This window comes from Oncorhynchus tshawytscha, linkage group LG16 (assembly GCF_018296145.1).
Source record: "Oncorhynchus tshawytscha isolate Ot180627B linkage group LG16, Otsh_v2.0, whole genome shotgun sequence".
Classification (NCBI taxonomy): domain Eukaryota; kingdom Metazoa; phylum Chordata; class Actinopteri; order Salmoniformes; family Salmonidae; genus Oncorhynchus; species Oncorhynchus tshawytscha.
Window position 1 is genome coordinate 47,349,869 of NC_056444.1, and position 24,532 is coordinate 47,374,400.

The 24,532-nt window shown below is 42.1% G+C and overlaps 1 protein-coding gene across 1 annotated transcript; it reads right to left on the reverse strand.

Moving 5' to 3' along the window:
* Positions 1-17,534: 17,534 nt before the first annotated feature.
* On the reverse strand, positions 17,535-22,879 carry LOC112215770 (dual specificity protein phosphatase 7). The gene is made up of 3 exons (XM_024375159.2): positions 22,118-22,879; positions 21,049-21,477; positions 17,535-19,611 (listed from the first exon to the last, which is right to left on the reverse strand). Exons 1-3 carry the CDS (start codon positions 22,482-22,484, stop codon positions 19,301-19,303), a joined length of 1,107 nt encoding a protein of 368 aa, XP_024230927.1. The 5' UTR covers positions 22,485-22,879; the 3' UTR covers positions 17,535-19,300.
* Positions 22,880-24,532: the final 1,653 nt, after the last annotated feature.

The window sequence follows — 24,532 nt, forward strand, 5'->3', positions numbered from 1 at the left end:
CGTCAGGAAGTCCAGTACCCAGTTGCACAGGGCGGGGTCGAGACCCAGGGTCTCGAGCTTGATGACGAGCTTGGAGGGTACTATGGTGTTGAATGCCGAGCTGTAGTCGATGAACAGCATTCTCACATAGGTATTCCTCTTGTCCAGATGGGTTAGGGCAGTGTGCAGTGTGGTTGAGATTGCATCGTCTGCATGCTCTGAGGGCGCGGCTGGGGATGCCGTCTGGGCCTGCAGCCTTGCGAGGCTTAACACGTTTAAATGTCTTACTCACCTCGGCTGCAGTGAAGGAGAGACCGCATGTTTTCGTTGCAGGCCGTGTCAGTGGCACTGTATTGTCCTCAAAGCGGGCAAAAAAGTTATTTAGTCTGCCTGGGAGCAAGACATCCTGGTCCGTGACTGGGCTGGATTTCTTCCTGTAGTCCGTGATTGACTGTAGACCCTGCCACATGCCTCTTTTGTCTGAGCCGTTGAATTGAGATTCTACTTTGTCTCTGTACTGACGCTTAGCTTGTTTGATAGCCTTGCGGAGGGAATAGATGCACTGTTTGTATTCGGTCATGTTACCAGACACCTTGCCCTGATTAAAAGCAGTGGTTCGCGCTTTCAGTTTCACGCGAATGCTGCCATCAATCCACGGTTTCTGGTTAGGGAATGTTTTAATCGTTGCTATGGGAACGACATCTTCAACGCACGTTCTAATGAACTCGCACACCGAATCAGCGTATTCGTCAATATTGTTATCTGACGCAATACGAAACATATCCCAGTCCTCGTGATGGAAGCAGTCTTGGAGTGTGGAGTCAGCTTGGTCGGACCAGCGTTGGACAGACCTCAGCGTGGGAGCCTCTTGTTTTAGTTTCTGTCTGTAGGCAGGGATCAACAAAATTGAGTCGTGGTCAGCTTTTCCGAAAGGGGGGCGGGGCAGGGCCTTATATGCGTCGCGGAAGTTAGAGTAACAATGATCCAAGGTCTTTCCACCCCTGGTTGCGCAATCGATATGCTGATAAAATTTAGGGAGTCTTGTTTTCAGATTAGCCTTGTTAAAATCCCCAGCTACAATGAATGCAACCTCCGGATAAATGGTTTCCAGTTTGCAGAGAGTTAAATAAAGTTTGTTCAGAGCCATCGATGTGTCTGTTTGGGGGGAGATATATACGGCTGTGATTATAATTGAAGAGAATTCTCTTGGTAGATAATGCGGTCTACATTTGATTGTGAGGAATTCTAAATCAGGTGAACAGAAGGATTTGAGTTCCTGTATGTTTCTTTCATCACACCATGTCACGTTAGCCATAAGGCATACGCCCCCGCCCCTCTTCTAACCAGAAAGATGTTTGTTTCTGTCGGCGCGATGCGTGGAGAAACCCGTTGGCTGCACCGCCTCGGATAGCGTCTCTCCAGTGAGCCATGTTTCCGTGAAGCAAAGAACGTTACAGTCTCTGATGTCCCTCTGGAATGCTACCCTTGCTCGGATTTCATCAACCTTGTTGTCAAGAGACTGGACATTGGCAAGAAGAATCCCACTCTCCCTGAGAAGGTGAGGTCATAGCCAGAGTCTACCATTATCAACAGTGACCCCGGAGTAATTAGGATTATTACCTTGCTCAAGGGCACATCAACAGATTTTTCACCTCACCAGCTCAGGGATTCGAACTAGGAACATTTCAGTTAATGGCCCAACACACTAACCTACCTGCCACCCGTATGTGGGCTGGTATCTAGTTACACAATGTATTGAGACAAGAGCTATTTATGTCTAATTACGTTAGTGCCCATGTTAGGGGATCATATTTGACCGACACCAGTTGACAATCAAATGCCTTTAGCCTTACAAGGCAGAGAGGACCAGTACAGAGAAAAACAGTCTCTGTGCTAGGCCTGTGAGCCAATGTGTCAGTGTACTATACTGACACCCAGTGTGCTCAGTGACTTGGATAGGATATTTCAGTTCAATGGAGTGTTGAAATGATTGTTTCCAGAATTGACTAACTACAACAAACTGATTGTCAGATTGCTGTAATCAAGATCATTGGCATGAATTAACTTCAAATTCATCTAGCGAAATTGCCCCTTTAAGTTGTGTTGATCGTTGATGTAACCTGTACACAATCGACAGACATGCTTTTACCTGCGCAAAAGAACAACAGTGTGCAGTTATCATTCTTACCACTAAGTGTCAGTAGAAAAACATACAGTCACTGAGAGGCCATTATCATTATTGGTGGAGGACAACATGTCAGTCGCCGAGCGTAATAATGATATCAATACACAATTATGTTATTCTACTTAAATAAAAACAACTGTCGGACTGCAATACAAAACCTCAAACACGAAGATGTGATCCAAGTGAGCTATGACAAAATCAAATGTGCAGGCCCTATTTTCAAAGAAAAGGACAGTAATAGCATACACAATCATTTTAAGAGAATATGAACACATGTCAAAATAGGTATAAAACTATCACCTTAAACATTTTGAATCAATCTGTTTGAAGTTAGAAGAGAAAAACAAAAGCATGCTCGGGTCAAGCTGAAGGCAATGAGCTGCAGGGCTGTCAATGTCGCTCCTGGATGGCCAAAGCCTTTTCTGTTTTTCATCCTCTCCTTCTAATCAGGGACTGATTTAGACCTGGAACACCAGGTGAGTGCAATTAACTACTAGGTAGAAACAAAAAAAAAAGTGTTTCGGCCCTCAAGGATCGGAATTGAACAGCCCTGAGCTAGAGAATGTGAAGAATGAGAATGATCGGATGGTGACCCTAGACCCACTTCAATTTGCTTACTGGCCCATTAGGTCCACTGATGATGCAATCGCAATCACACTGCACACTGCCCTCTCCCATCTGGACAAGAGGAATACCTATGTAAGAATGCTGTTCATTGACTATAGCTCAAGAGGCTGAAGAAATCTGGCTTGTCACCTAAAACCCTCACGAACTTTGACATGCAGAATTGAGAGCATCCTGTCGGGCTGTATCACCACCTGGTATGGCAACTGCACCGGCCACAACCGCAAGGGTCTCCAGTCTGCACAACGCATCACCGGGGGCAAACTACCTGCCCTCCAGGACACCTACAGCACCCGATGTCACAGGAAGGCCAAAAAGATCATCAAGGACAACAACCATCCGAGCCACTGCCTGTTAACCCCGCTACCATCCAGAAGGCGAGGTCAGTACAGGTGCATCAAAGCTGGGACCGAGAGACTGAAAAACAGCTTCTATCTCAAGGCAATCAGACTGTTAAACAACCATCACTAACACAGAGAGGCTGCTGCCTACATACAGACTTGAAATCATTGGCCACCTTAATAAATGGATCACTAGTCACTTTAATAATGTTTACATATCTTGCATCACTCATCATATATGTATATATTGTATTTTATACCACCTATTGCATATTGCCTATGCCGCTCTGTCATTGCTCGTCCAAATATTTATATGTATATATTCTTATTCCATTCCTTTACTTAGATTTGTGTGTATTAGATAGTTATTGTGGAATTGTTAGATTACATGTTAGATATTGCTGCACTGTCGGAACTAGAAGCACAAGCATTTCGCTACACTCACAATAACATCTGCTAACCGTGTGCATGTGACCAGCAACATTTGATTTGATTTGGCCCGACGGAAGTCACACAGACAGAAATGCTCTTACTACAGGTCTAAATGACTAAGCCCAGGACCTTACATTGACTGGAAGTCTGGCTACATGAAAGGCCCTGATTTGGGAGAAAGCTGTTGGGCATCAGAGCAACAGCAGCAGTCGCAGCTGGGGTCCTGCTCTTTCTGTTAATTGTGGAGTATTCATACAAGGCCTGTGAGTGAGTCAGGCGATGTGTGTGCGTTTAGAATGCAACCAATCAAAGCAGGAGGAATATCCTAAATACATTTCCGTTGCAATTTCTTTCTGAAAAGCTCCGCTTTGTCCATAGATTTTGCAATTCACAGTAACACAGCATTTGTACAGAGCATGATTGGCCATGTGTTGGCCCTAGTCAATGAAAGGCAGTAAAAGGCTTAGTAGTAGTAGGTTCCAGTGGTGTGTGAATGTGAATGAATGGGTCTGGGTGTGGAGCAGTAGGCAGGGTGGGGGAGTGACTCAGTTATGTAAGACAGGCCTGATGACTCATGCCTCCTGTCATTAAGACCCACTGCAGTGTGGTTATATATCTTAAAGGCCCAGTGCAGTTAAAAATGAGATTTTTTTCCCTGTGTTATATATATATATATATATATATATATATATATATATATATATATATATATATATATATTTCCATGCTATGATGTTGGAATAATACTGTGGAATTGTGAGAATTATGATAATGACGTTCTATTGTAAGAGCTGTTTGAATAGACTGGCTGCAATTTCAGCCTGTTTTGGTGGGATGGAGTTTTGGCCTGCCTGGTGACATCGCCAGGCAGTAAATGAGTTAATAGACCAACAAGAAAGAGAGTTCCAAACCTCACTGCCAATAACTGCTAGTTTTCAGTTTCCCCCTTCCCACTCAGACAACTCCCAGACAGTCTGAGTTAAATTCTTGCATGAGAAATGTCTCTTTGCTAAAAAGCTATTTTTTTTTCATATTTTTTACAATTTTAATTAAAAACAGTAAGGTACATAAATTATTTGATATTGAGATAAAAATGGCTGGGTTGGACCTTTTAAAGAGCCACATTAGGTAATCTGTGTTTAAGGGACACACAGGATGCCTATGACCTGCTTTCTATTGTGTGTGCTGTGCCCGATGCCTACGCCCCTGTAACAATGACCTCTGACAGTGATTGAGGCAAGGTGGATGCAAATATGGTTCATTGACCAACATTATGTAATGGGGCCCTTTCCATTCATTCATTCATTGAGTGTGTGTGCGTGTGGAATGTTGTTATCCCATGGCTGTCAAGGAGCTAGACACTGACATGGGGTTGTGTTGATTGATCCACTATCAATGATGACGCACAGCACAGATCACATTGCAGGAGTACGATCTAGTGAAAATGGGAATTCAATTATGGATCTATGAAAGTAATCCACATGACAAGTTATAAAAAAAGGTTTTATAGGAACTCTTAACCAACTCAAATGTGTTTCAGCTGAGTAACATCTAAAAATATCACTATTTTCTGAAATCAGCTTTTGCTACTTTTTTTGCTAAACGTATACTTCAGATACGTTCTTCGAACCTACAGATTATGATTTATTTCACAATGAATTCTTTCATTTTCATTTCAGGAATGACTTTGCACTTGTGTTGAGTTGCTGAGAGTGTATTTCTAAGGAGTTAACGAATCATACAATGTCACTACCTCCTACATAGAAATGGAGCTTAGTTGAAAGCAGCAGGCTTGTGGGCTTACGGGATTCCTGTTTTACCCGCTCGACTACATGAAATACTCTTGGAAGTGTTCCAACAGCAGATATCATCCATGGTGTTATTCTTCAATTCACCACGGACAAAGGCACAAAATACAAGGGTATCATGTCTTGAAATACTCCCATTTTTGGTGAGCTGATCCTTTTTAGGTCAAGGTAGAACATTTTCTATAATATGATAATCATTTTCTGCCTTTGATGTTTGCTAAGACACGATTAATAATCAAGTAAGAGCACCTTAGGGTGTGAGAATAATTTTATTCAGTGAGTTGAGAAAAATACCCTAAAAAGATTAAGAGGCAGAAGTAGAGAATTATCGCAGATGATCTAAAAGTCTGACAATTTACTCCTAGGAAGAAGATACAAAACAGATCCCCAAAAATCTGTGACATCTCAAACCATTATTCTTTTCACACGAGGAAATGAAACAAGTAGTTTGGTCCTTGTTACTGTAAATGCACAATGAGGGAGTGGAACGCTTACACAAAGAGAGAGTGGAAAGTGCAAATCAGACTGGAACAGACAGAATATTGTGTTATGATGCTCCATCCCACTTCTCTCCTTCAGAGAACACTGAAGTACTGTTCGGCCGTACTAACCACAATGGGCCGTGGAAGAGTAAGGATTTGGATCTCCAAATCCCGCTGTTCTATTTTACAGATTCCAATCAATGTGAGCAATTGTTTTTCGTTTCAATGTATTAAAATGAATTCAATCAAATGCTTTGTCTATTTCCAAAGATTTTCAAAAGATATCATATTATTTTTAGTGTTTGTGATTTCTCGCTCACAAACAGCACACATCAGAGCCCTCTGTTCTAGACACAACCATGTCGGGAGAAATGTGTAACTCACACATGAAGCAGACAACTCTGCTGATGTATGTACTATAAATGTCATCTCTATGTTGTAGGGCAGGGTTCCTCAACTGGCCCCCAAGTTTACTGAAAAAAAGTAAAGGAATGTGTGGAATTTGTATTGTTGGACATAAAAGACTGTAAAAACACCAGGAAATCAGCTCCAAGCGATTTCAATTGAAGAAATCTGTCCCCAAGTATTCCCACCCATAATAGAGAGACAGGTGAATTATACATATGTAAGCAAGGTTTGAAATGGTTATGTTTTAGTTAAACTACTGTATATCTGTTTGGGCTTCTTGCAATCAATTTGCAGTCTACAAATTTCCATTCCAGAAAAAAATCGACCCGCGGCTGAATCAAGTTGATGATCCCTGGTGTAGGGGATAGAGGCAAAGTGACCAAAGCGGAACTCCCTGGCCCTGGATTTACACACTCACAGACCCCACTCGCATCCAGTGACACCATTGTTATGGTAACCTGTGTGCTGGAACTTCAAGGCCTGAGGCATGGCTCTGATTGGCTCAGCCAGCTATTCCATACTGTAAGCACCATATGGCCTTGCATGAGTGGGATACCAGCCATTCCCATCAATGACCCAGGTCTGAGGTCTGGGTTTACATATACAGGAGCGATAGCCTGTTTCGTGTTGGGTCTGCGTACGTCTGAGGAATGTGCCCTTAAACAGTACAGATCGACCCTGTCTTGTAAACTCTCACCCTCTATCTAACATTCAGGTGCTTTCCAAGGAGGCCCCACTGTCCCACTGAACTTTTCCACGGAAAATTGCAGTAATCCTTTGACTAGAGAACTCTGTTTCGCCGTTCTTGGTGTGTACAGTTAGAGTACATGGCCCAGGTGGGATGGTGAAGTTGGCCATGGCAACAGTGGCTTCTGGCAGATGGCATCCTCTCCCTGCCTCTCGTATTCCATGTGGCTTCACTTTACACGACCCATTTTTCAGGGCCACCACACCCTTTCTCTTCCCTCTACATCGAGATCTACTTCTCAGAAACAATTTTGTGTTTGCTTCGGTAAATGGAAAGAGATATGACAGCAGATAGGGGGATATCTCTCTTGAAAAGTTGATGTTTTCTTATCTCAAGAGACTTCCTGGAAAGATAAGACACTTCCTGAATAGATAAGGACCCACTAGGCAAAGACGTCAGTTCTTACATTTGGTTGAGTTGTCAACTAATGTGGTTTCAACGTGAAATCAACAAAACATTTCACCATGTTATTGTGGAAAAAAAGACTAAATGCCCTTATGTTGATTACTTTTTACAAAGCTAATAATTTTTCTAAGCTGAAATGGAATTGTTTTAACATGGTCATACCATGGATCATTTAGCTCTTTGATTTTGAAATGTAGGACCTTTTATGTATGAAAAATGAATAAATAAAGCATTTTTTCATTAAATATTGAATTTGGCCTTTACTACCATAGCCCATAGCCTATAGCATTGAAAAACACATTCATAATGGCAAAAAAATACATTAAAAAAGTATGAATAAGGAGTAAGGTTTTGAAGTGTCTGTCCTATATCTAGGAGATGTAAGAAAGCTCAGGATATATAAACTCAACAAAAAAGAAATGTCCTCTCACTGTCAACTGCGTTTATTTTCAGCAAACTTAACATGTGTAAATATTTGTTTGAACATAACACGATTCAACAACTGAGACATAAACTGAACAAGTTCCACAGGCATGTGACTAACAGAAATGGAATAATGTGTCCCTGAACAAAGGGAGGGTCAAACTCAAAAGTAACAGTCAGTATCTGGTGTGGCCACCAGCTGCATTAAGTACTGCAGTGCATCTCCACTTCATGGACTGCACCAGATTTGCCAGTTCTTGCTGTGAGATGTTACCCCACTCTTCCACCAAGGTACCTGCAAGTTCTCAGACATTTTTGGGGGGAATGGCCCTAGCCCTCACCCTCCGATCCAACAGGTCCCAGACGTGCTCAATGGGATTGTGATCCGGGCTCTTCGTTGGCTATGGCAGAACACTGACATTCCTGTCATGCAGGAAATCACACACAGAATGAGCAGTATGGCTGGTGGCATTGTCATGCAGCGTTAAGATCAGGGTCAGCCTGCAGGTGGGGTACCACATGAGGGAGGAGGATGTCCTCCGTGTAACGCATAGCGTTAAGATTGCCTGCAATGACAACAAGCTCACTCCGATGATGCTGTGACACACCGCTCCAGACCATGACGGACCCTCCACCTCTAAATCGATCCCACTCCAGAGTACATGCCTCGATGTAACGCTCATTCCTTCGACGATAAATGCGAATCCTGTAGGTGACGTGTTGCCAGTGATGTCTGGTGAGGACCTGCCTTACAACAGCCTACAAGCCCTTAGTCCAGCCCCTCTCAGCCTATTGTTTACAGTCTGAGCACTGATGGAGGGATTGTACGTTCCTGGTGTAACGCGGGCAGTTATTGTTGTCATCCTGTAGCTGTCCCACAGGTGTGATGTTCGGATGTATCGATCCTGTGCAGGTTTTGTTACATGTGGTCTGCCACACCGAGGACGATCAGCTGTCCGTCCTGTCTCTCTGTAGTGCTGTCTTAGGCGTCTCACAGTACGGACATTGCAATTTATTGTCCTGGCCACATCTGCAGTCCACATGCTTCCTTGCAGCATGCCTAAAGGCCCGTTCACGCAGATGAGCAGGGACCTTTGGCATCTTTCTTTTTGTGTTTTTCAGAGTCCGTAGAAAGGCCTCTTTAGTGTCCTAAGTTTTCATAACTGTGACCTTAATTGCCTACCGTCTGTGAGCTGTTCGTGTCTTAATGACCGTTCCGCAGGTGCATGTTCATTAACTGTTTATGGTTCAGTGAAAAAGCATGGGAAACAGTGTTTAAACCCTTTACAATAAAGATCTGTGAAGTTATATGGAATTTTACGAATTATCTTTGATTTAACACATTTTTGGAGTAGCCACAAAACTACCTCCATACTTCCATTTATATTTTAAAACCGGTGCCAGTTACCTTCAGACGACTCCCGTGAGAGTTTTGGCGGTTGTAGAGGAAAACGGGGACCAGCATCTCTAGTTTAAAAGGACGGATTCTGATGGGGATTTTTGTATTATGTTACTTAGGTTGACATTCAATAGACTCAAGTTTCTATGTGTTTATTTCTTTTTTAAATGGTATTATGTGTCTGTCATTGTTACGTGTCCTGTCCTTATACGTTATTGATGATGCATGCTGTGATAAAACAAATTTCCCAAGTTGGGATAAATAAGGTAATACTCTACACTACTGTACAGTAGATACATTGTGGGTGTGGATACAAGACATTCATACTGAACTACAAGCTAAGTATAGACAGCAAGTATTAGGCCTAACTCAAAATGTACCAAAGAGTCCAGACTTAGAACTCTTACTGAACAAAATGCCTTCATTCTCTATTGTTAAGATCTGTGGAACAACGTTATAGAAATGACGTTATTCAAGTCACATCATCTCGTCATATGCTGATGAAAACCTTGTACCATTCAAGCTTTTCCTAAGAATATGAAGAATACCATAATTGTACGATCAACACTTTCCCATGGTTGATTTGAATGTAGGCTTATGTGTTGATGTATCTACACAGTGTTGTGTCTTTGTCATGAAGGTTATCAAGCTTGTTTCCAAAAGAGCTCAGCTGATTATCAGCGGAGAGTGCCTCAGAGATACCACTGGAAAAACATAGAGATGAAAAGAAGAATATGTGTCAGCGATTGACCTTAGCATATGTGCAAAATTAGTTGAGACTAGTTTTCAATATGTTTACTCTATGTGTTTTGAGTTTGGAGATTTGTATTCTTAGACTCTACAATATCACAACAGTTTCTGAAAAACAGCCCTAGATGTTACACAAAACCCTAGCATGATATGTCGGTGTCCATGTACCCTAGTTCTGCCATCCCCATTTTCAAACACACTCCTCCATCCCTGTGTGGGAGAGTCCATGCTAATGCTAAATCCAGAGTTTGGCTCGTTCCATTACAGAGATGGAGGTGGAGGAAGCGATGCTAATGGCCTTATATGTGATTCAGGGATTCAGTGGAATTAAACTGTAATCCCCCAAGAACAGGAAATAGTATAGTGACGACAGTGCATTACATTGCAATGCGGTGCATGTATACAGTCTTAGAATTAGTTGTGACTCGGGGAACCCTGGAGTTCCTCAAGGAACCATTGCTTGTCAATGGTTTCTATTTGCCCCTTCGGTTAATTGAGGGGTTCTTGGAGGAACCCTTAATGGTTCAATGTAGCTATGGGATCCTGGAGGAACCCTGGAGTGGAGGCGGGGGTTAGTGGAGGTGTTGGCCACCCGTTAGTGTAAATGGAATTCCTGTTCATCTGTTCTTGTGTATTGTCATCACATGTTAAGGTTGAAAACTGACAGTCTTGTGGCTTCGATGAGTCTAACAGAGGTGTATGAGTTCCTCAACCGCCTATCCCAACATTGGAATAGTTACCACTTTATTACTGTATGTAATCAGCAATGGTAATAATATTATATTAGAATATGTAATATGCAAAATTATTCAAGGACACTTTTTATTTGCAGTGTACAAATTTAACATGATGAACAGGAATGACATTTACGCTAACGGGTAGAGAAAAATAACTTACCTGGAAGCCACGCCTCCAATAAGCCAGGCATCCAATCGGATAGGCTGCCAAAATGACAGTATATTATTAAAATTGTTAAAAATGTAAAGGCTCCGGTTTGAACCTTTACACAAGGGTTCCTCGAACACCCTTTTCAGAACTAGAAACGCAACACAAAAGTTTATTCCGTGCACTTTTACTTCTAAGAGCGTAGTTCTGTGAAATGATGGCTAAAGGATGTAAACACAACGCTGATATAAACGATGTGATCTGATTGGCAGGAGAAATGTGACCGTTCAACTCCTTGCTGCTTTTGTTTTGCACAGGCAATTGGTGAGAATTACTTCCCTGGTATCTAGTAGCTTACGTGAGGATTGGTTCCGTATGACCCAGTTCATCAAATATGTTGATAAGATTACTTTCAGATCCCATCCAGCTTTAAGGCCTAATTCAGCCTCTACATCTCCATCCTGGCTAACTAAGATAGGCCAAATCAACATGAGGCAGGGGGAAAAAGAAACATGTAATTCTGCACGCTTTTCCAAACTGTGAGATTAGGATGATTCTACATTGAGAACGTCTGCCTTCCACAGGCAAAGTGTGACCAGGGGAAAATCCTCCGTGATGACGGCATAGATCCAAATGAGATTCTCTTTCACACTGGAAAAGCTCAATGGTCTGACACAGAACTGGGAAAGAACAGAGTACACACCTTCTCTCTACTCATTTATTTTCATGACTGAAGTGAATATCAGATCATTGTTGTACTAGTGTACAAGGGACAGTTCTAAAAATGAATAGGCTTTAGGAATACTCTATAATGTCAGTCTCGGAGGGACTGATTGAAAATGAACATATACTGTACTATTATCCCATTGGTCAGACCTCACTTTTAAAATATGATTTATCGCTTGGAAACTCTCCAGGTTCAATGAAGGATAAACAAATAAGTAAATTATTCCAGACATGCTTGTACCATTGAGTCAGTGGCAGCTGTGAGATTATTTTATAGTCAATCAATGTGCTGAATGGGAGGCCTGTGGATGTGCTTAACCACAACAGGTGTGGAGCAGCATGAAGGGCTTCTGATCTCAGTCTCTTTCACTCTCTAACACACACACGCACACTCTGTGTTTCTCGCACACACACACATGCTCACATACACACTCACACAGTCACACACATACTGTACAGTCACAATGTCGACTCTCTCCTTCACCTTCCCCTTCTCTTTCTCCCTGTCCCCCCCCCTCTCTCTCCATCTCATTTTCCCCCTTCTCTCTCTCCCTAAAACCCTGTCAGTCTCAGAGCACATCTGCTTCCCGTGCCACCACTGCTGAGCAAGCAGTGATTTAACCTCTGCTTCCCTTCGCTAGTGATTACAACAACATGACAAAAATACTCCACTAATCTCTTTGAGTACATTCACTGAAACATCACAAACAAGGTAGGACAGAGGCTATATACCTGCTTAAGAAGCTTTAATTTGCCAAGATGGATCATTAATGAATCAATGATGTCATGACACACAGAAGTAAAACATGTTTCCATTCACATGAAATGCTCTCACACAAAGTCTAGTACCTTAGCAGCCTACATTAACATACACTATATGACCAAAAGTATGTAGATACCTGGTCGTCGAACATCTTATTCCAAAATCATGGGCATTAATATGGAGTTGGATCCCCCCTTTGCTGCAATAACAGCCTTCACTTTTCTTAGAAGGCAATCCACTAGACGATGGTATATTGCTGCGGGGACTTGCTTCCATTCAACCACGAGCTTAGTGAGGTCAGGCACTGATGTTGGGCGATTAGGCCTGGCTCGTAGTCAGCGTTCCAATTCATCCCAAAGGTGTTCAATGGGGTTGAGGTCTGGGCTCTGTGCAGGCCAGTCAAGTTTTTCCACACCGATCTCGACAAACCATTTCTCTATGGACCTCGCTTTGTTCACGAAGGTATTGTCATGCTGAAACAGGAAAGGGCCTTCCCCAAACTGTTGCCACAAAGGTGGAAGCACAAACTCGTCTAGAATGTCATTGTATGATGTAGTGTTAAGATTTCCCTTCACTGGAACTAAGGGGCTTAGCCCCGAACGATGAATAAGAGCCCCAGACCATTATTCCTCATCCACCAAACTTTACAGTTATCACTATGCATTCAGGCAGGTAGCGTTCTCCTGGCATCTGCCAAACCCAGATTCGTCCGTCTGACTGCCAGATGGTGAAGCGTGATTCATCACTCCAGAGAACGTGTTTCCACTGCTCCAGAGTCCAGTGGCGGCAAGCTTTACAGCACTCCAGCCGCCTGGCATTGTGCATAGGGATCTTAGCCTTTGTGTGGCTACTCGGCCATGGAAACCTGTTTCTTGAAGCTCCTGATGAACAGTTCTTCTGTTGACGTTGCTTCCAGAGGCGGTTTGTAACTCAGTAGTGAGTGTTGCAACCGAGGAAAGACGATTTTGCACTTGGCGGTCCTGTTCTGTGAGCTTGTGTGGCCTACCACTTTCAGCTGAGCCGTTGTTGCTTTGAGACGTTTCCACTTCACTTACAGTTGACCAGGGAAGCTCTAGCAGGGCAGAATATGAAAGTCACTGAGCTCTTCAGTAAAGCCATTCTATTGTCAATGTTTGTCTATGGAGACTGCATGGCTGTGTGTTCGAATTTTATACACCTGTCAGCAACGGTGTGGCTGAAATAGCCAAATGCACTAATATGAAAGGGGTTCCACATACTTTTGAATATACAGCGCATTTGTAAAGTATTCAGTGCATTAGGAAATTTCTAAAAACCTGTTTTCGCTTTGTCATTTTGGGATATTGTATGAGGACATTTTTTTTTTCATCCATTTTAGAACAAGGCTTGTAACGTAACAAAATGTGGGAAAAGTCAAGGGGTCTGAATACTTTTCCGAATGTATTATTTGTTCTCTCACGTTTAATCCGATTGTACAAATAAGAGTGGAACGCGAATGATATAGCAGGAATTCCTTGAAAACATACAGTTGAAGTCGGAAGTTTACATACACTTAGGTAGGAGTCATTAAAACTCATTTTTCAACCACTCCACAAATGTCTTGTTAACAAACTATAGTTTTGGCAAGTTGGTTGGGACATCTACTCTGTGCATGACACAAGTCATTTTTCCAGCAATTGTTTACAGACAGATTATTTCACTTATAATTCACTGTATCACAATTCTAGTGGGTCAGAATTTTACGTACACTAAGTTGATTGTGCCTTTAAACAGCTTTGAAAATTCCAGAAAATTATGTCATGGCTTTAGAAGCTTCTGATAGGCTAATTGACATAATTTGAGTCAATTCAAATCAAATCAAAACAAATTTTATTTGTCACATACACATGGTTAGCAGATGTTAATGCGAGTGTAGCGAAATGCTTGTGCTTCTAGTTCCGACAATGCAGTAATAACCAACAAGTAATCTAACTAACAATTCCAAAACTACTGTCTTATACACAGTGTAAGGGGATAAAGAATATGTACAATTGGAGGTGTACCTGTGGATGTATTTCAAGGCCTACCTTCAAACTCAGTGCCTCTTTGCTTGACATCATGGGAAAATCAAAAGAAATTAGCCGAGACCTCAGAAAAGAAATTGTAGACCTCCGCAAGTCTGGTTCATCCTCGGGAGCAATTTCCAAGCGTCTGAAGGTACCACGTTCATCTGTACAAACAATAGTACGCAAGTATAAACACCATGGGACCACGCAGCCTTCATACCGCTCAGGAAGGAGACACGTTCTGTCTCCTAGAGATGAACGTACTTTGGTGCAAATATTGACATAACCTGCTATATCGACATAAGCTGAAAGGAAGAAGCCACTGGTCCAAAACCGCCATAAAAAAAGCCAGACTACTGTTTGCAACTGCACATGGGGACAAAGATCATACTTTTTGGAGAAATGCCCTCTGGTCTGATGAAACAAAAATATAACTTTTTGGCCATAATGACCATCGTTATGTTTGGAGAAAAAAGGGGGAGGCTTGCAAGCTGAAGATCACCATCCCAACCGTGAAGCGCAGGGGTGGCAGCATCATGTTGTGGAGGTGCTTTGCTGCAGGAGGGACTGGTGCACTTCACAAAATAGATGGCATCATAAGGACGGAAAATTATGTGGATATATTGAAGCAACATCTCAAGACATCAGCTTGGTCGCAAATGGGTCTTCCAAATGGACAATGACCCCAAGCATACTTCCAAAGTTGTGGCAAAATGGCTTAAGGACAACAAAGTCAAGGTATTGGAGTTGCCATCACAAAGCCCTGACCTCAATCCTATAGAGAATGTGTGGGCAGAACTGAAAAAGCGTGTGCGAGCAGGGAGGCCTACAAACCTGGCTCAGTTACACCAGCTCTGTCAGGAGGAATGGGTCAAAATTCACCCAACTTATTGTGGGAAGCTTGTGGAAGGCTACCAGAAAACATTTGATCCAAGTTAAACAATTTAAAGACAATGCTACCAAATACTAATTGAGTATATGTAAACTTCTGACCTACGGGAATGCGATGAAAGAAATAAAAGCTGAAATCAATCATTCTCTATACTATTATACTGACATTTCACACTCTTAAAATGCAGTGGTGATCCTAACTGACCTAAGACAGGGAATTTTTTACTAGGATTAAATATCAAGAATTGTGGAAAACTGAGTTTAAATGTATTTGGCTAAAGTGTATGTAAACTTCTAACTTCAAATGTATGTATTGTACATAATGCTTTGGAGAATTCCAAAGTAATTGTGAAAGCAGGAGGCAATGGCAATTTTTATAACTGAGGCATACTTTTTACACAACAGATGTCAGGGAATTTCCAAATAGGAAGTGTTGCAGTATCTACCAATTATTAACACTGTATGTGTTGCTATAGGGAGATTCTAGCACCTCAAACTTGTGGACAGATCTATAACTTATTTTTAACTTTGCTTCCTGATCAGGGCAGGGTACTTCCCATTATCCCCTGCCAGGGTTGGGGAGTAACTGATTACATGTATTCTGAATACAAACAATTTTGACTGTAATCAGTTGTTACCAGCAGAGATATTGTAATCAGATTACAGATACTTCTAAAATGTGCTCATTACTTTTTGGATTACTGTTAAAGTAAAAAAGGATGTTTGCGGAAAAAACATACAATCAAATGCGTTTGATGGATTCTTCTCTTTTTTTAAGCCTCTTCTTTTGGGAAAGTAATCAGATTACATTACTGAGTTTATGTAATCCCAAAGTTACATTAATGATTACATTTTTTGACAGGTAATTAGAAATGAATTACATTTAGAAAGTAACCTAATGTCCCTTGCAGTGTTACGTTGCCGTGGAAGCTATCTCAATCAGCCCTATATCACTTCGGATGTGCCTCAGCGCTAAACCTCATTGATTGGTTGATTGGAGCTGCAATGTCTGCACCATCAGCCCAGAGTGTCAGACGTCTCTGCTTGTTATCTTGCACGTATGGCCTCTGACTGGCCTAGATATGGGTGGGTGGCTCTTAGACATAATCACAGGTGTTTCCTGCAGGTATGCAGCCTGCCAGGTTGTCATGCTAGGAAAACCATCACACACCAGGGTTTTATTGTTAAGCAAGTCTGGTCTGCGTTACTTTCAAAAGAAGACAATGGCAGATGAGGATTTTTTTTTCTTGACATTGGGGACATGTAAATAAAATAATGTTATTTAATTTAGTTAAATCCTTTTCAGTGTTGTACTTATGAAGATGGAACTGGACAAGAAACAACCCATGCCTGGCGTTCTCCATTTTAAAAACCCCATAGTGAGCTCGGATACTCTGCTGTCATTTTCTGTTGCACTTCATTTTCCTCAGCTTAGCTCAGGGCTACGGATATCATAGGCTTAGCATCATTTCATAACTGCTTCTTCTGAAAAAGAGGAATTGCATTGCCTGAGAATCATGGCTGTTTTGGCCTGGATCAGAGGTGAGATGAATGTATAAATCTTCTTGGTGCACCCGACCAGGGTTTGGAAGAGCTGAGGCTTGTGGAGGGCCAGCCTCAGGCTAATCATCAGTCCTTAGTAATGAAACCTCTGAGGTAGGGATATTTCGAGGGGACCCGTGAACAGGCAAAAACATGTATTTTTTTCAAATAATTAACATCAAGCAACAGCAGCTTTTGGACATGAGAAAAACAAAATACTGCATTTACCCTAAACACTGAAACGTTTGTTCTGAGAATGACACACCAACTTAACATCCTTTAAAGAAAACCGTCTTAGTATGATGGATGTTAGTCATCAAGTAAGAATAGACCTTAATTGTTACACAATGGACATATTCCCCTTCTCTCCGAGCAGGGTGACTCCGAGTGAGTGACTGGGAAGGGAAGTGGCTGTGTTGTGGTTTCAGAGATCTGGCCCTGCCTCCCGTCCTTCTCTCCATCAGACGGCCTGCATGGCCACAACAGACAGGAAGCCAGGCATCTGAGTGGACAGAGAGCGGATATCTCACCACACCTACAGCCTTGGGCCTTGTGCTGCACAAGACAACATGACACAGACAGACAGCCAGATAGTGGCCGACTCTGCACTGGACTTGATATTCTTCATTGTAAATGTTGAGTGATTGAGTGCTGCCTGAAAGTAGCCTAAGCTTTGGCACAGCCGTAGACCTGAATAACAATAACACAAGAATACATAGCACATTTGAAAGTAAAAAATATACACAATATATTTGTTGTATAAACTTGTACATAAATGTCTTGTACATTTAGTTTTACATACACTGTACATACTGTAATCGGTCAATTTCACATCCTTCATGATTCAGAGAAAAGGTCACCCGTTACCAAGCGAATCTTATGTACATCTTTTACAAACCCATACCAAATAAACACAGCCCTCTGATGCATTTCAGATGCCGTAACAAGATACAGATGTGCTGTATAAAAATCCCTGAAAATGTCTCTCCGTGAGGTAAGAAAAAAAAAAATTGGCATCATTATCACGCGTTTCCTTTCATTCCCTCTCTCTCTCTCTCATTCGCTGAAACATTCAACTTCGATTACTGGCAAATACAGAACAGATCAAAACACACCGTGTTTCCTTTAACATGGTTCTGCCACAGGAAGAGTAGCTGCAGGCTGAAGATTGTGTCTATACGTGACTGTTACATGACTTAATAAACAAGGTAAAAAAAATGTCCATTATGGATCAGAACTTCGATATACAAGTCATTCATGTCAAATGACAATCCAATACCATACCCAGTTCCTTGGTTAAAGAGAGTTAAGTGTTAACTTAGACGGTATCGGAAAGGCCACAGGAACTACAGGCAAAAGAGGTACAGTATACAGAAGTTAAACTTGATTACATGCAAACAATGCAATGTTATTATAATTACCACAATTTACAAGAGCTTTGCAAAAAAAAAAAACTAATGTGTTTCATCTTTAATATTTTGCAAGAGGGTGACCCTCTCCATTCAACAAAGGAAAAACTAACATAATGTACGGCGTTCTTACATTATGGAATAGAAAAAAAAACAAATGTTTACTTTGAAGATGACAGCAAAGTAGAGAACATAACATAAGTGGACAAGTGCTTTCAATGATCACTCCCTTCTGATGTTAACTGCAAATGACGACATCTAGAACAGTCATCAATAGGAATGTTACAAAGTCATTCAAGGCCAACTTAAAGTAGCCCAGGCCCCTCAGCAAGAGTACCATTCAAAATATCTCCGTTTGGTCCCAGAAAACAATGATTCACATTCTGCTTGGCCAACCTCTCCCTTCAGAACAAGGCATTAGCCACAGTTGTTCTGAAAACAACTTGACACATCCACTTTCCAGCGGGTGAATATGAAATAACAGCCCCCCCCCAATCGAGTTACCTCATAATAATTACATTTCTTGCAATAACCATTACAAACCACCATTCACTATTATACACACTAAGCCTGTTGGATTACTTGAGTAAAACATTAAAAGGGATACTTCTGAATTTTGGGACTTCCCCAGAGTCAGATGAACTCATCCATACCATTTGTATGTCTCTGCGTACAGTTTGAAGGAAGTTGCTAACTAGCGTTAGCGCAATTACTGAAAGTCTATGGTTAGCATTGGTTCACAAAACTTCCTCTAACTTCCCTCATACTTGACACAGAGACATAAACATGGTATCCACACGTTCATCTGACTCTGGGGGAAGTAGATAAAGGGCCTTGTTGCCAAAATCCTGAAGTATCCCTTAAGGCATCAGACAGAGCATGTACTGTTTTAAGCATAATGGCGGGCACCATGTTCTATGAAAATCCATACTGAAATCACTTGCTTGACAGGTGAGTCTTCTCAGTCTCCACAAGCTGGAGTGCCAGGTGCATTTTCTTTTCCATTGACAGGCTACAAAATACCCCGGCAACACTGATGAAACAACATGGCCACCAAACCAGTCTTCTCCGTTTCCTCACGTTGACTCCAGCGTGTCCAGCTGGAACACATTGTGATTGGTCGGTGTGGTGAAGTAGAGCTGCTCATTGGACGAGGAGCGGTTGTCACATGGGCTGTGCAGCCCCAGTGTCCTCTCAAAGTCCAGCAGCTGGCCCATGAAGTTGAAGTTGGGGGAGATGTTGGACTTCTTCCTCTTGACAAAGTCGTAGGCGTCATTGAGTGACAGGTTGAGCCTCTGCATCAGGTAGGCCACGGTCACGGTAACGGAGCGGCTGATGCCAGCCAGACAGTGTACCAGGACGCCACACTGCTTGGACCGAGCCTCATCTACAGGTACAAGTGAGGAAGAAGGTCAGCATGGGTCAAATAGCACTGGCTGTTTGATCAGAACACATAACCCTAAGACTCTCTGGGTGTGGGGTCCAACAAAGAAGAGGTCATATGGCCCAACACAGAGGAGGTAAACATGTAATCCTACATCTTATTGTTTGCTCAGAAGGATCAAGGGAGACAGTAAGTAGACCTTTATCTTTGTTGAATGACACACCTCCCTTCATCAAAAGGAATATTATGTATAGTGAGCTAAATCGCAGGTATTCTACAACCCTCTATTATGGAATCACACATTAAAACACCATTCTTAGATTCTTCGTGATTTATGTTGCTGTTGAAAGGCGTAATCCTACGTACACAATTCAAGCTAACTTTACGTGACACCCCAGAGCATGACCCAAGGCTGTGTGTCACCGAACGTTTCCTCTGCTTAATTATGACAGTGCCACATGCAGACTACTGATGCCCGGAGCTGTCAGTCCTCACCTTAGCTAGCTAGTCTTCATCGTGTGCTGCTGTACGCCTTTGACGTTGAGGTTTATTAGTTCTACAGTAAAACATCCACTTCAATCTACACAAGAACAGGCCACAATATCCTCTTTCCAGTCGAGAGAAGTAAGCAAACAAGTATGGCGAAACGCCCTGCACTAAACCTAACCCACAACCAGGATGTGTCAGACTCATGACCTGATAACCAAACACAGGCAGCCACAGAGAGTGGAAGCCATGTTTCCTTCTTCTACCACTAAACCCCCACCGACAAAACTATCACACAACAAGCCTGGAAACACCATTAGCACAAGAATGTTTCAGGTGCTGCTGTGGGTTTCAGTAAGTTAAAAAAAAACTTCATCTTAAAATAACAGACATACGACACTAGCAATGATCCAGGAAGTTCCTCTAGGTCAGCGCTCAGTAGCAAGGGACTTCATTCCAGCTCTCTTTTAAGAAGTTATGTTGAATTGGGACATTGATAACCGGAATTGAAAATCTAAGTAAAAGCCCTAGGTTCATCACACAAGGGGGGTTTCAGTGATGAGCAATGCCATTTGGGTATATACCAGGAACTGAGAGATAATGATTCATATCGTAATCAAAATATGACTAAAGTAAAACAAGAACATTAGGTGGCTAGCAACCAACTTCCGATTTCTCACTGTAATAAAGAGAAGTGTATGATATTTACGTCATTTAGCAGATACTCTTATCCAGGGCGAAAAAAATGCATACATTTTCATACTGGTCCCTTTTGGGAATTGAACACACAACAATGGTGTTGCACGTGCCATGCTCTACCAACTGAGCTACAAGGGACACCATATACTAGGTGTGCCTGTTTATCATTTCCTATAGGCCTCATTCATCAAATATATTAACTTTTGGAACACAGTGTGATCGATCATGTTCCCTCCCACCTAGTCGGCTACTCACCGATGAAGGATATGGCCTCTGGAAAGAACTGGGACAGGTTCTGACTCCAGTGGTCGGAGATGGGGATCTGCTTGTACTTGAAGAGGCCGTCATGTTCAAACATGTTGGGGAGGTTGGGTGTGACGTTCAGGATGTACTTGATGTTGTACTGGCCCAGCACATCCAGGTTGGTGGAGTCTTTGGCACAGCCCAGGTAAAGGTAGGGGAGGATCTGGACTGGGAAGGCAGGTTGGTTGTTGGGAAGGGGGCTCTCCTCAGACTCGGTCGCACTGCTCGGCTCGCGGTCCGACTCGCCATCGGAGAGGTCGGAACTGATCCGGAGACTTCCAAAGCCTAGGACGGACAGCGGCGGAGAAGAGCTGGGACAGCAGCTGTCCAGAAGGGTCTCACAGTGCTCCGAGTACTCAGTCTGAAACTTCACAAATCCCCCTAAGATCAAAAGAGCCAAGGAGTTATAATGTCGTTTATTCATTGTGTTATCCTAAGCATCTCAGCCAAGCAATATATTCATATAATTATTTTCTATCATTCAAAGTGTAACAACTGCACAGAGATTGGGAATAAATACTATTTATTTGAGTTGATATAATACGTGACATGTAGTCTAATGACGTAATAGGCTATAATATATTTGGATTATTATGAATAACATGAGTAACGTGATCAGGGCTGGGTAAATAACAATTTCATGCTATGTATACTATAACTAAGAACTGCATTGGCAATAGCTCTCTCCTTCACAGCAGACCATTCATGAAATGCATGCCCTTTTCCTGTAGTAGCAAAACATGGCGCAGCCATTTTGGAATTTTAATTGACACTCTCAGTCACACTACTTCGCAAAGTTTCAGAGATAATGATGTACATTCAAAACTAAGATGTATCATACATACTATCTATCTATATAATTAAGATTTATTCATTGGAGTTGTTTTCATAAATATTACGACAAACATTTTTTTTTTTTTAAATGTACCCTATTTTACATACAGTGCCAGGAAAGTTAGACTACTATAGGCTACATTTCCCAAAACAACTTGAAAAACAATATGGCAAACATTTAACTTGCCTTCCAGGTAATATGCTTTACAGCCGTCGTCCCATAGTTTCTGAAGAAGTAGTCCCAGAACCGAACCAGTGGCCCCATCCTGCCAGTCCACAGTGCACTCATCGTACAGAATCACTGTATCCGTATTACAACGTCTAACGAATTTCTCCTTGTCTTCGTGGTTGGGGATGATAGTTCGGATGGGTATGTTGCCTTTCTTGAACCTTCGCAGCATCAACCCTGGTATGGCCAAATTGATGGCCGTTTCTATGTGGGATGATTCATAAAGTTCGTGCGATCGGCAGTCCAACAGAAGCAGCGAACTTCCCCCGGATTCCAACTCTACCTGCAGCCATTCCACGCTTTTACTCGGCGTCACATTAGTCATATCGAACGAAATATCATGTTACATTCATGCAAGTAACACACAAATGTCGCTACATTGTACACGGAGTGGCGGCTAACTTCGCAGGGCAAACACTGTAACGTGTTAACTTCAAACATCAAATCTCAAATGTTGCGATAATGACATACTTCTAATGTATCACTTTCTTTAGAGCGGGAGCGTTGATTTCCCTACTCCAATGTCCATCTGACCTTGTAGGTTACTCACCACTTATCCACTCGCCCAGGGAAGCAAATACTAGTACATTTTCCCCCTGTGAAATAATAACACCAGACATTAAATATACGATCAACTTTCTACACTGACAATCGCACTAGTTGGAACACGTTCTCCTTTTTGCCATTCCGATGCAGAGGAAATGTAGTTGACAGTGGAGAAACTCAAGAGGGAGGTTCTTCAATTTAAAGACATAGAGGGAGATTGCTAAATGTGTTTTATGGTCCCTCCTACAGGCTATTACTGTGTAATCAATAACCTATTGGGTAGTGTCTTATGATGTTGACCGTTTTTCAAATGATGAAATTAGGCCTACAGAAAATGCATTGTTCAATTGCATTATTAAAACAGGTCTATTCACTCATTTACGATGTTAAAAAAGTAAACTGTACAGCATAATTCATTGCAGCCCCACTACCTTCTCTTTTGACATTTGTACGCAGTGGTGGTTCTATTCTTGGTCTGTGTGTGGTCATATCAATGTAAATATTTGCATATGAACTAAACACAGTTCCACAGTTTAGCCTTGATGATCGTTTTACTGGATGCTTGCCACAACACAATATTTGAGTTATATCCTGTTACATCATTGAACCTCATCCTCTCCATTCTCATGTCATGCTGGTTTTGAACAGGGCTCGGTTGATTTGGGATTCTGATGTTGGGTGTACAGTCCCCTAAATTGTCTGCTCTCCTTTGATCATGTTGTATAGAATTCCACGCAATTACTAGTGTGCTGGTGACACTGTCTGTGATTTATTTAGAATTCAAGGCACACTTAACCAGCATGACTGCCACAGCATTCTGCAGCGATACGCCATCCCATCTGGTTTGCTCTTAGTGGGACTACAATTAGTGCTCTTAGTGGGACTACATTGTTTTTCAGCATGATAATGACCCAAAACACACCTCCAGGCTGTGTAAAGGATTGTTGACCAAGAAGGAGAGTGATGGAGGGCTGCATCAGATGACTTGAACTCCACAATCACCCAACCTCAACCAAGTTGAGATGGTTTGGGATGAGTTGTGAAGAGTGAAGAAAAAGTAGCCAACATGTGCTCAGCATACTCCTTCGAGACTGTTGGAAAGCACTCCAGGTGAAGCTGGTTGAGAGAATGCCAAGAGTGTGCAAAGCTGACATCAAGGCAAAGGGTGGCTATTTTGAACAATCTAAAATATATTTTGATGTGTTTAACACTTTTTTGGTTACGACATGATTTCAATTGTTTTTTTCATAGTTTTGATGTCCTCAATATTCTACAGTGTAGAGAATGAGTAGGTGTGTTCAAACTTTTGACTGGTACTGTATGTCTTGCCAGAAGAGATATTTTGCTCTCTTTCTTTCATAAAAAAACAACAAAGGATTTTGTGTTTTGTTATCATCACATTGTGGACTACAAAGACGATGATTGCTGTGGCAAGAATCTGCAGGACCACCCTCAGTGTCTGTTTTTGTGTGTGAGAGAAAGAGAATGTGTGTGTGTGTGCTAAAGAGAGAGAGAGAGGGAAAGAGTGTGTTTGTGTTGAGTGCAATGGGAAGCCAGCCATTCAGCTCATCTGTCTGTGCACGTGAGTGGGGGAGACACAGATGTGCAGCGCTCGCAGGATTAATGCAAAAAGGAGGGGAGCAGAGCTGAACCTGCATTCTCTCTCTCTCTCTCACACGTGTGTTGTCTTCTCACCCACATGCATGCACCCTGTTTTCTCCCGAGAGAGTGTGCAGTGCAGGGGCATGGGTCCTGCCTCTGTTCTGCCCTGATAAGGAACTGCAGGGTGTGCATTTAATCTATGATGAATGATGTAGGTGTAAGACA

Excerpts from the sequence above, each read along its gene's own strand:
- LOC112215770 (XM_024375159.2), bottom strand. The coding sequence starts at position 22,484 with ATGACTAATGTGACGCCGAGTAAAAGCGTGGAATGGCTGCAGGTAGAG. Across the intron at positions 21,478-22,117 it reads TAAAGCATATTACCTGGAAG|GGGGATTTGTGAAGTTTCAG; the intron begins GCAAGTTAAATG and ends TTTTGATCTTAG. Across the intron at positions 19,612-21,048 it reads AGAGGCCATATCCTTCATCG|ATGAGGCTCGGTCCAAGCAG; the intron begins GTGAGTAGCCGA and ends TTGTACCTGTAG.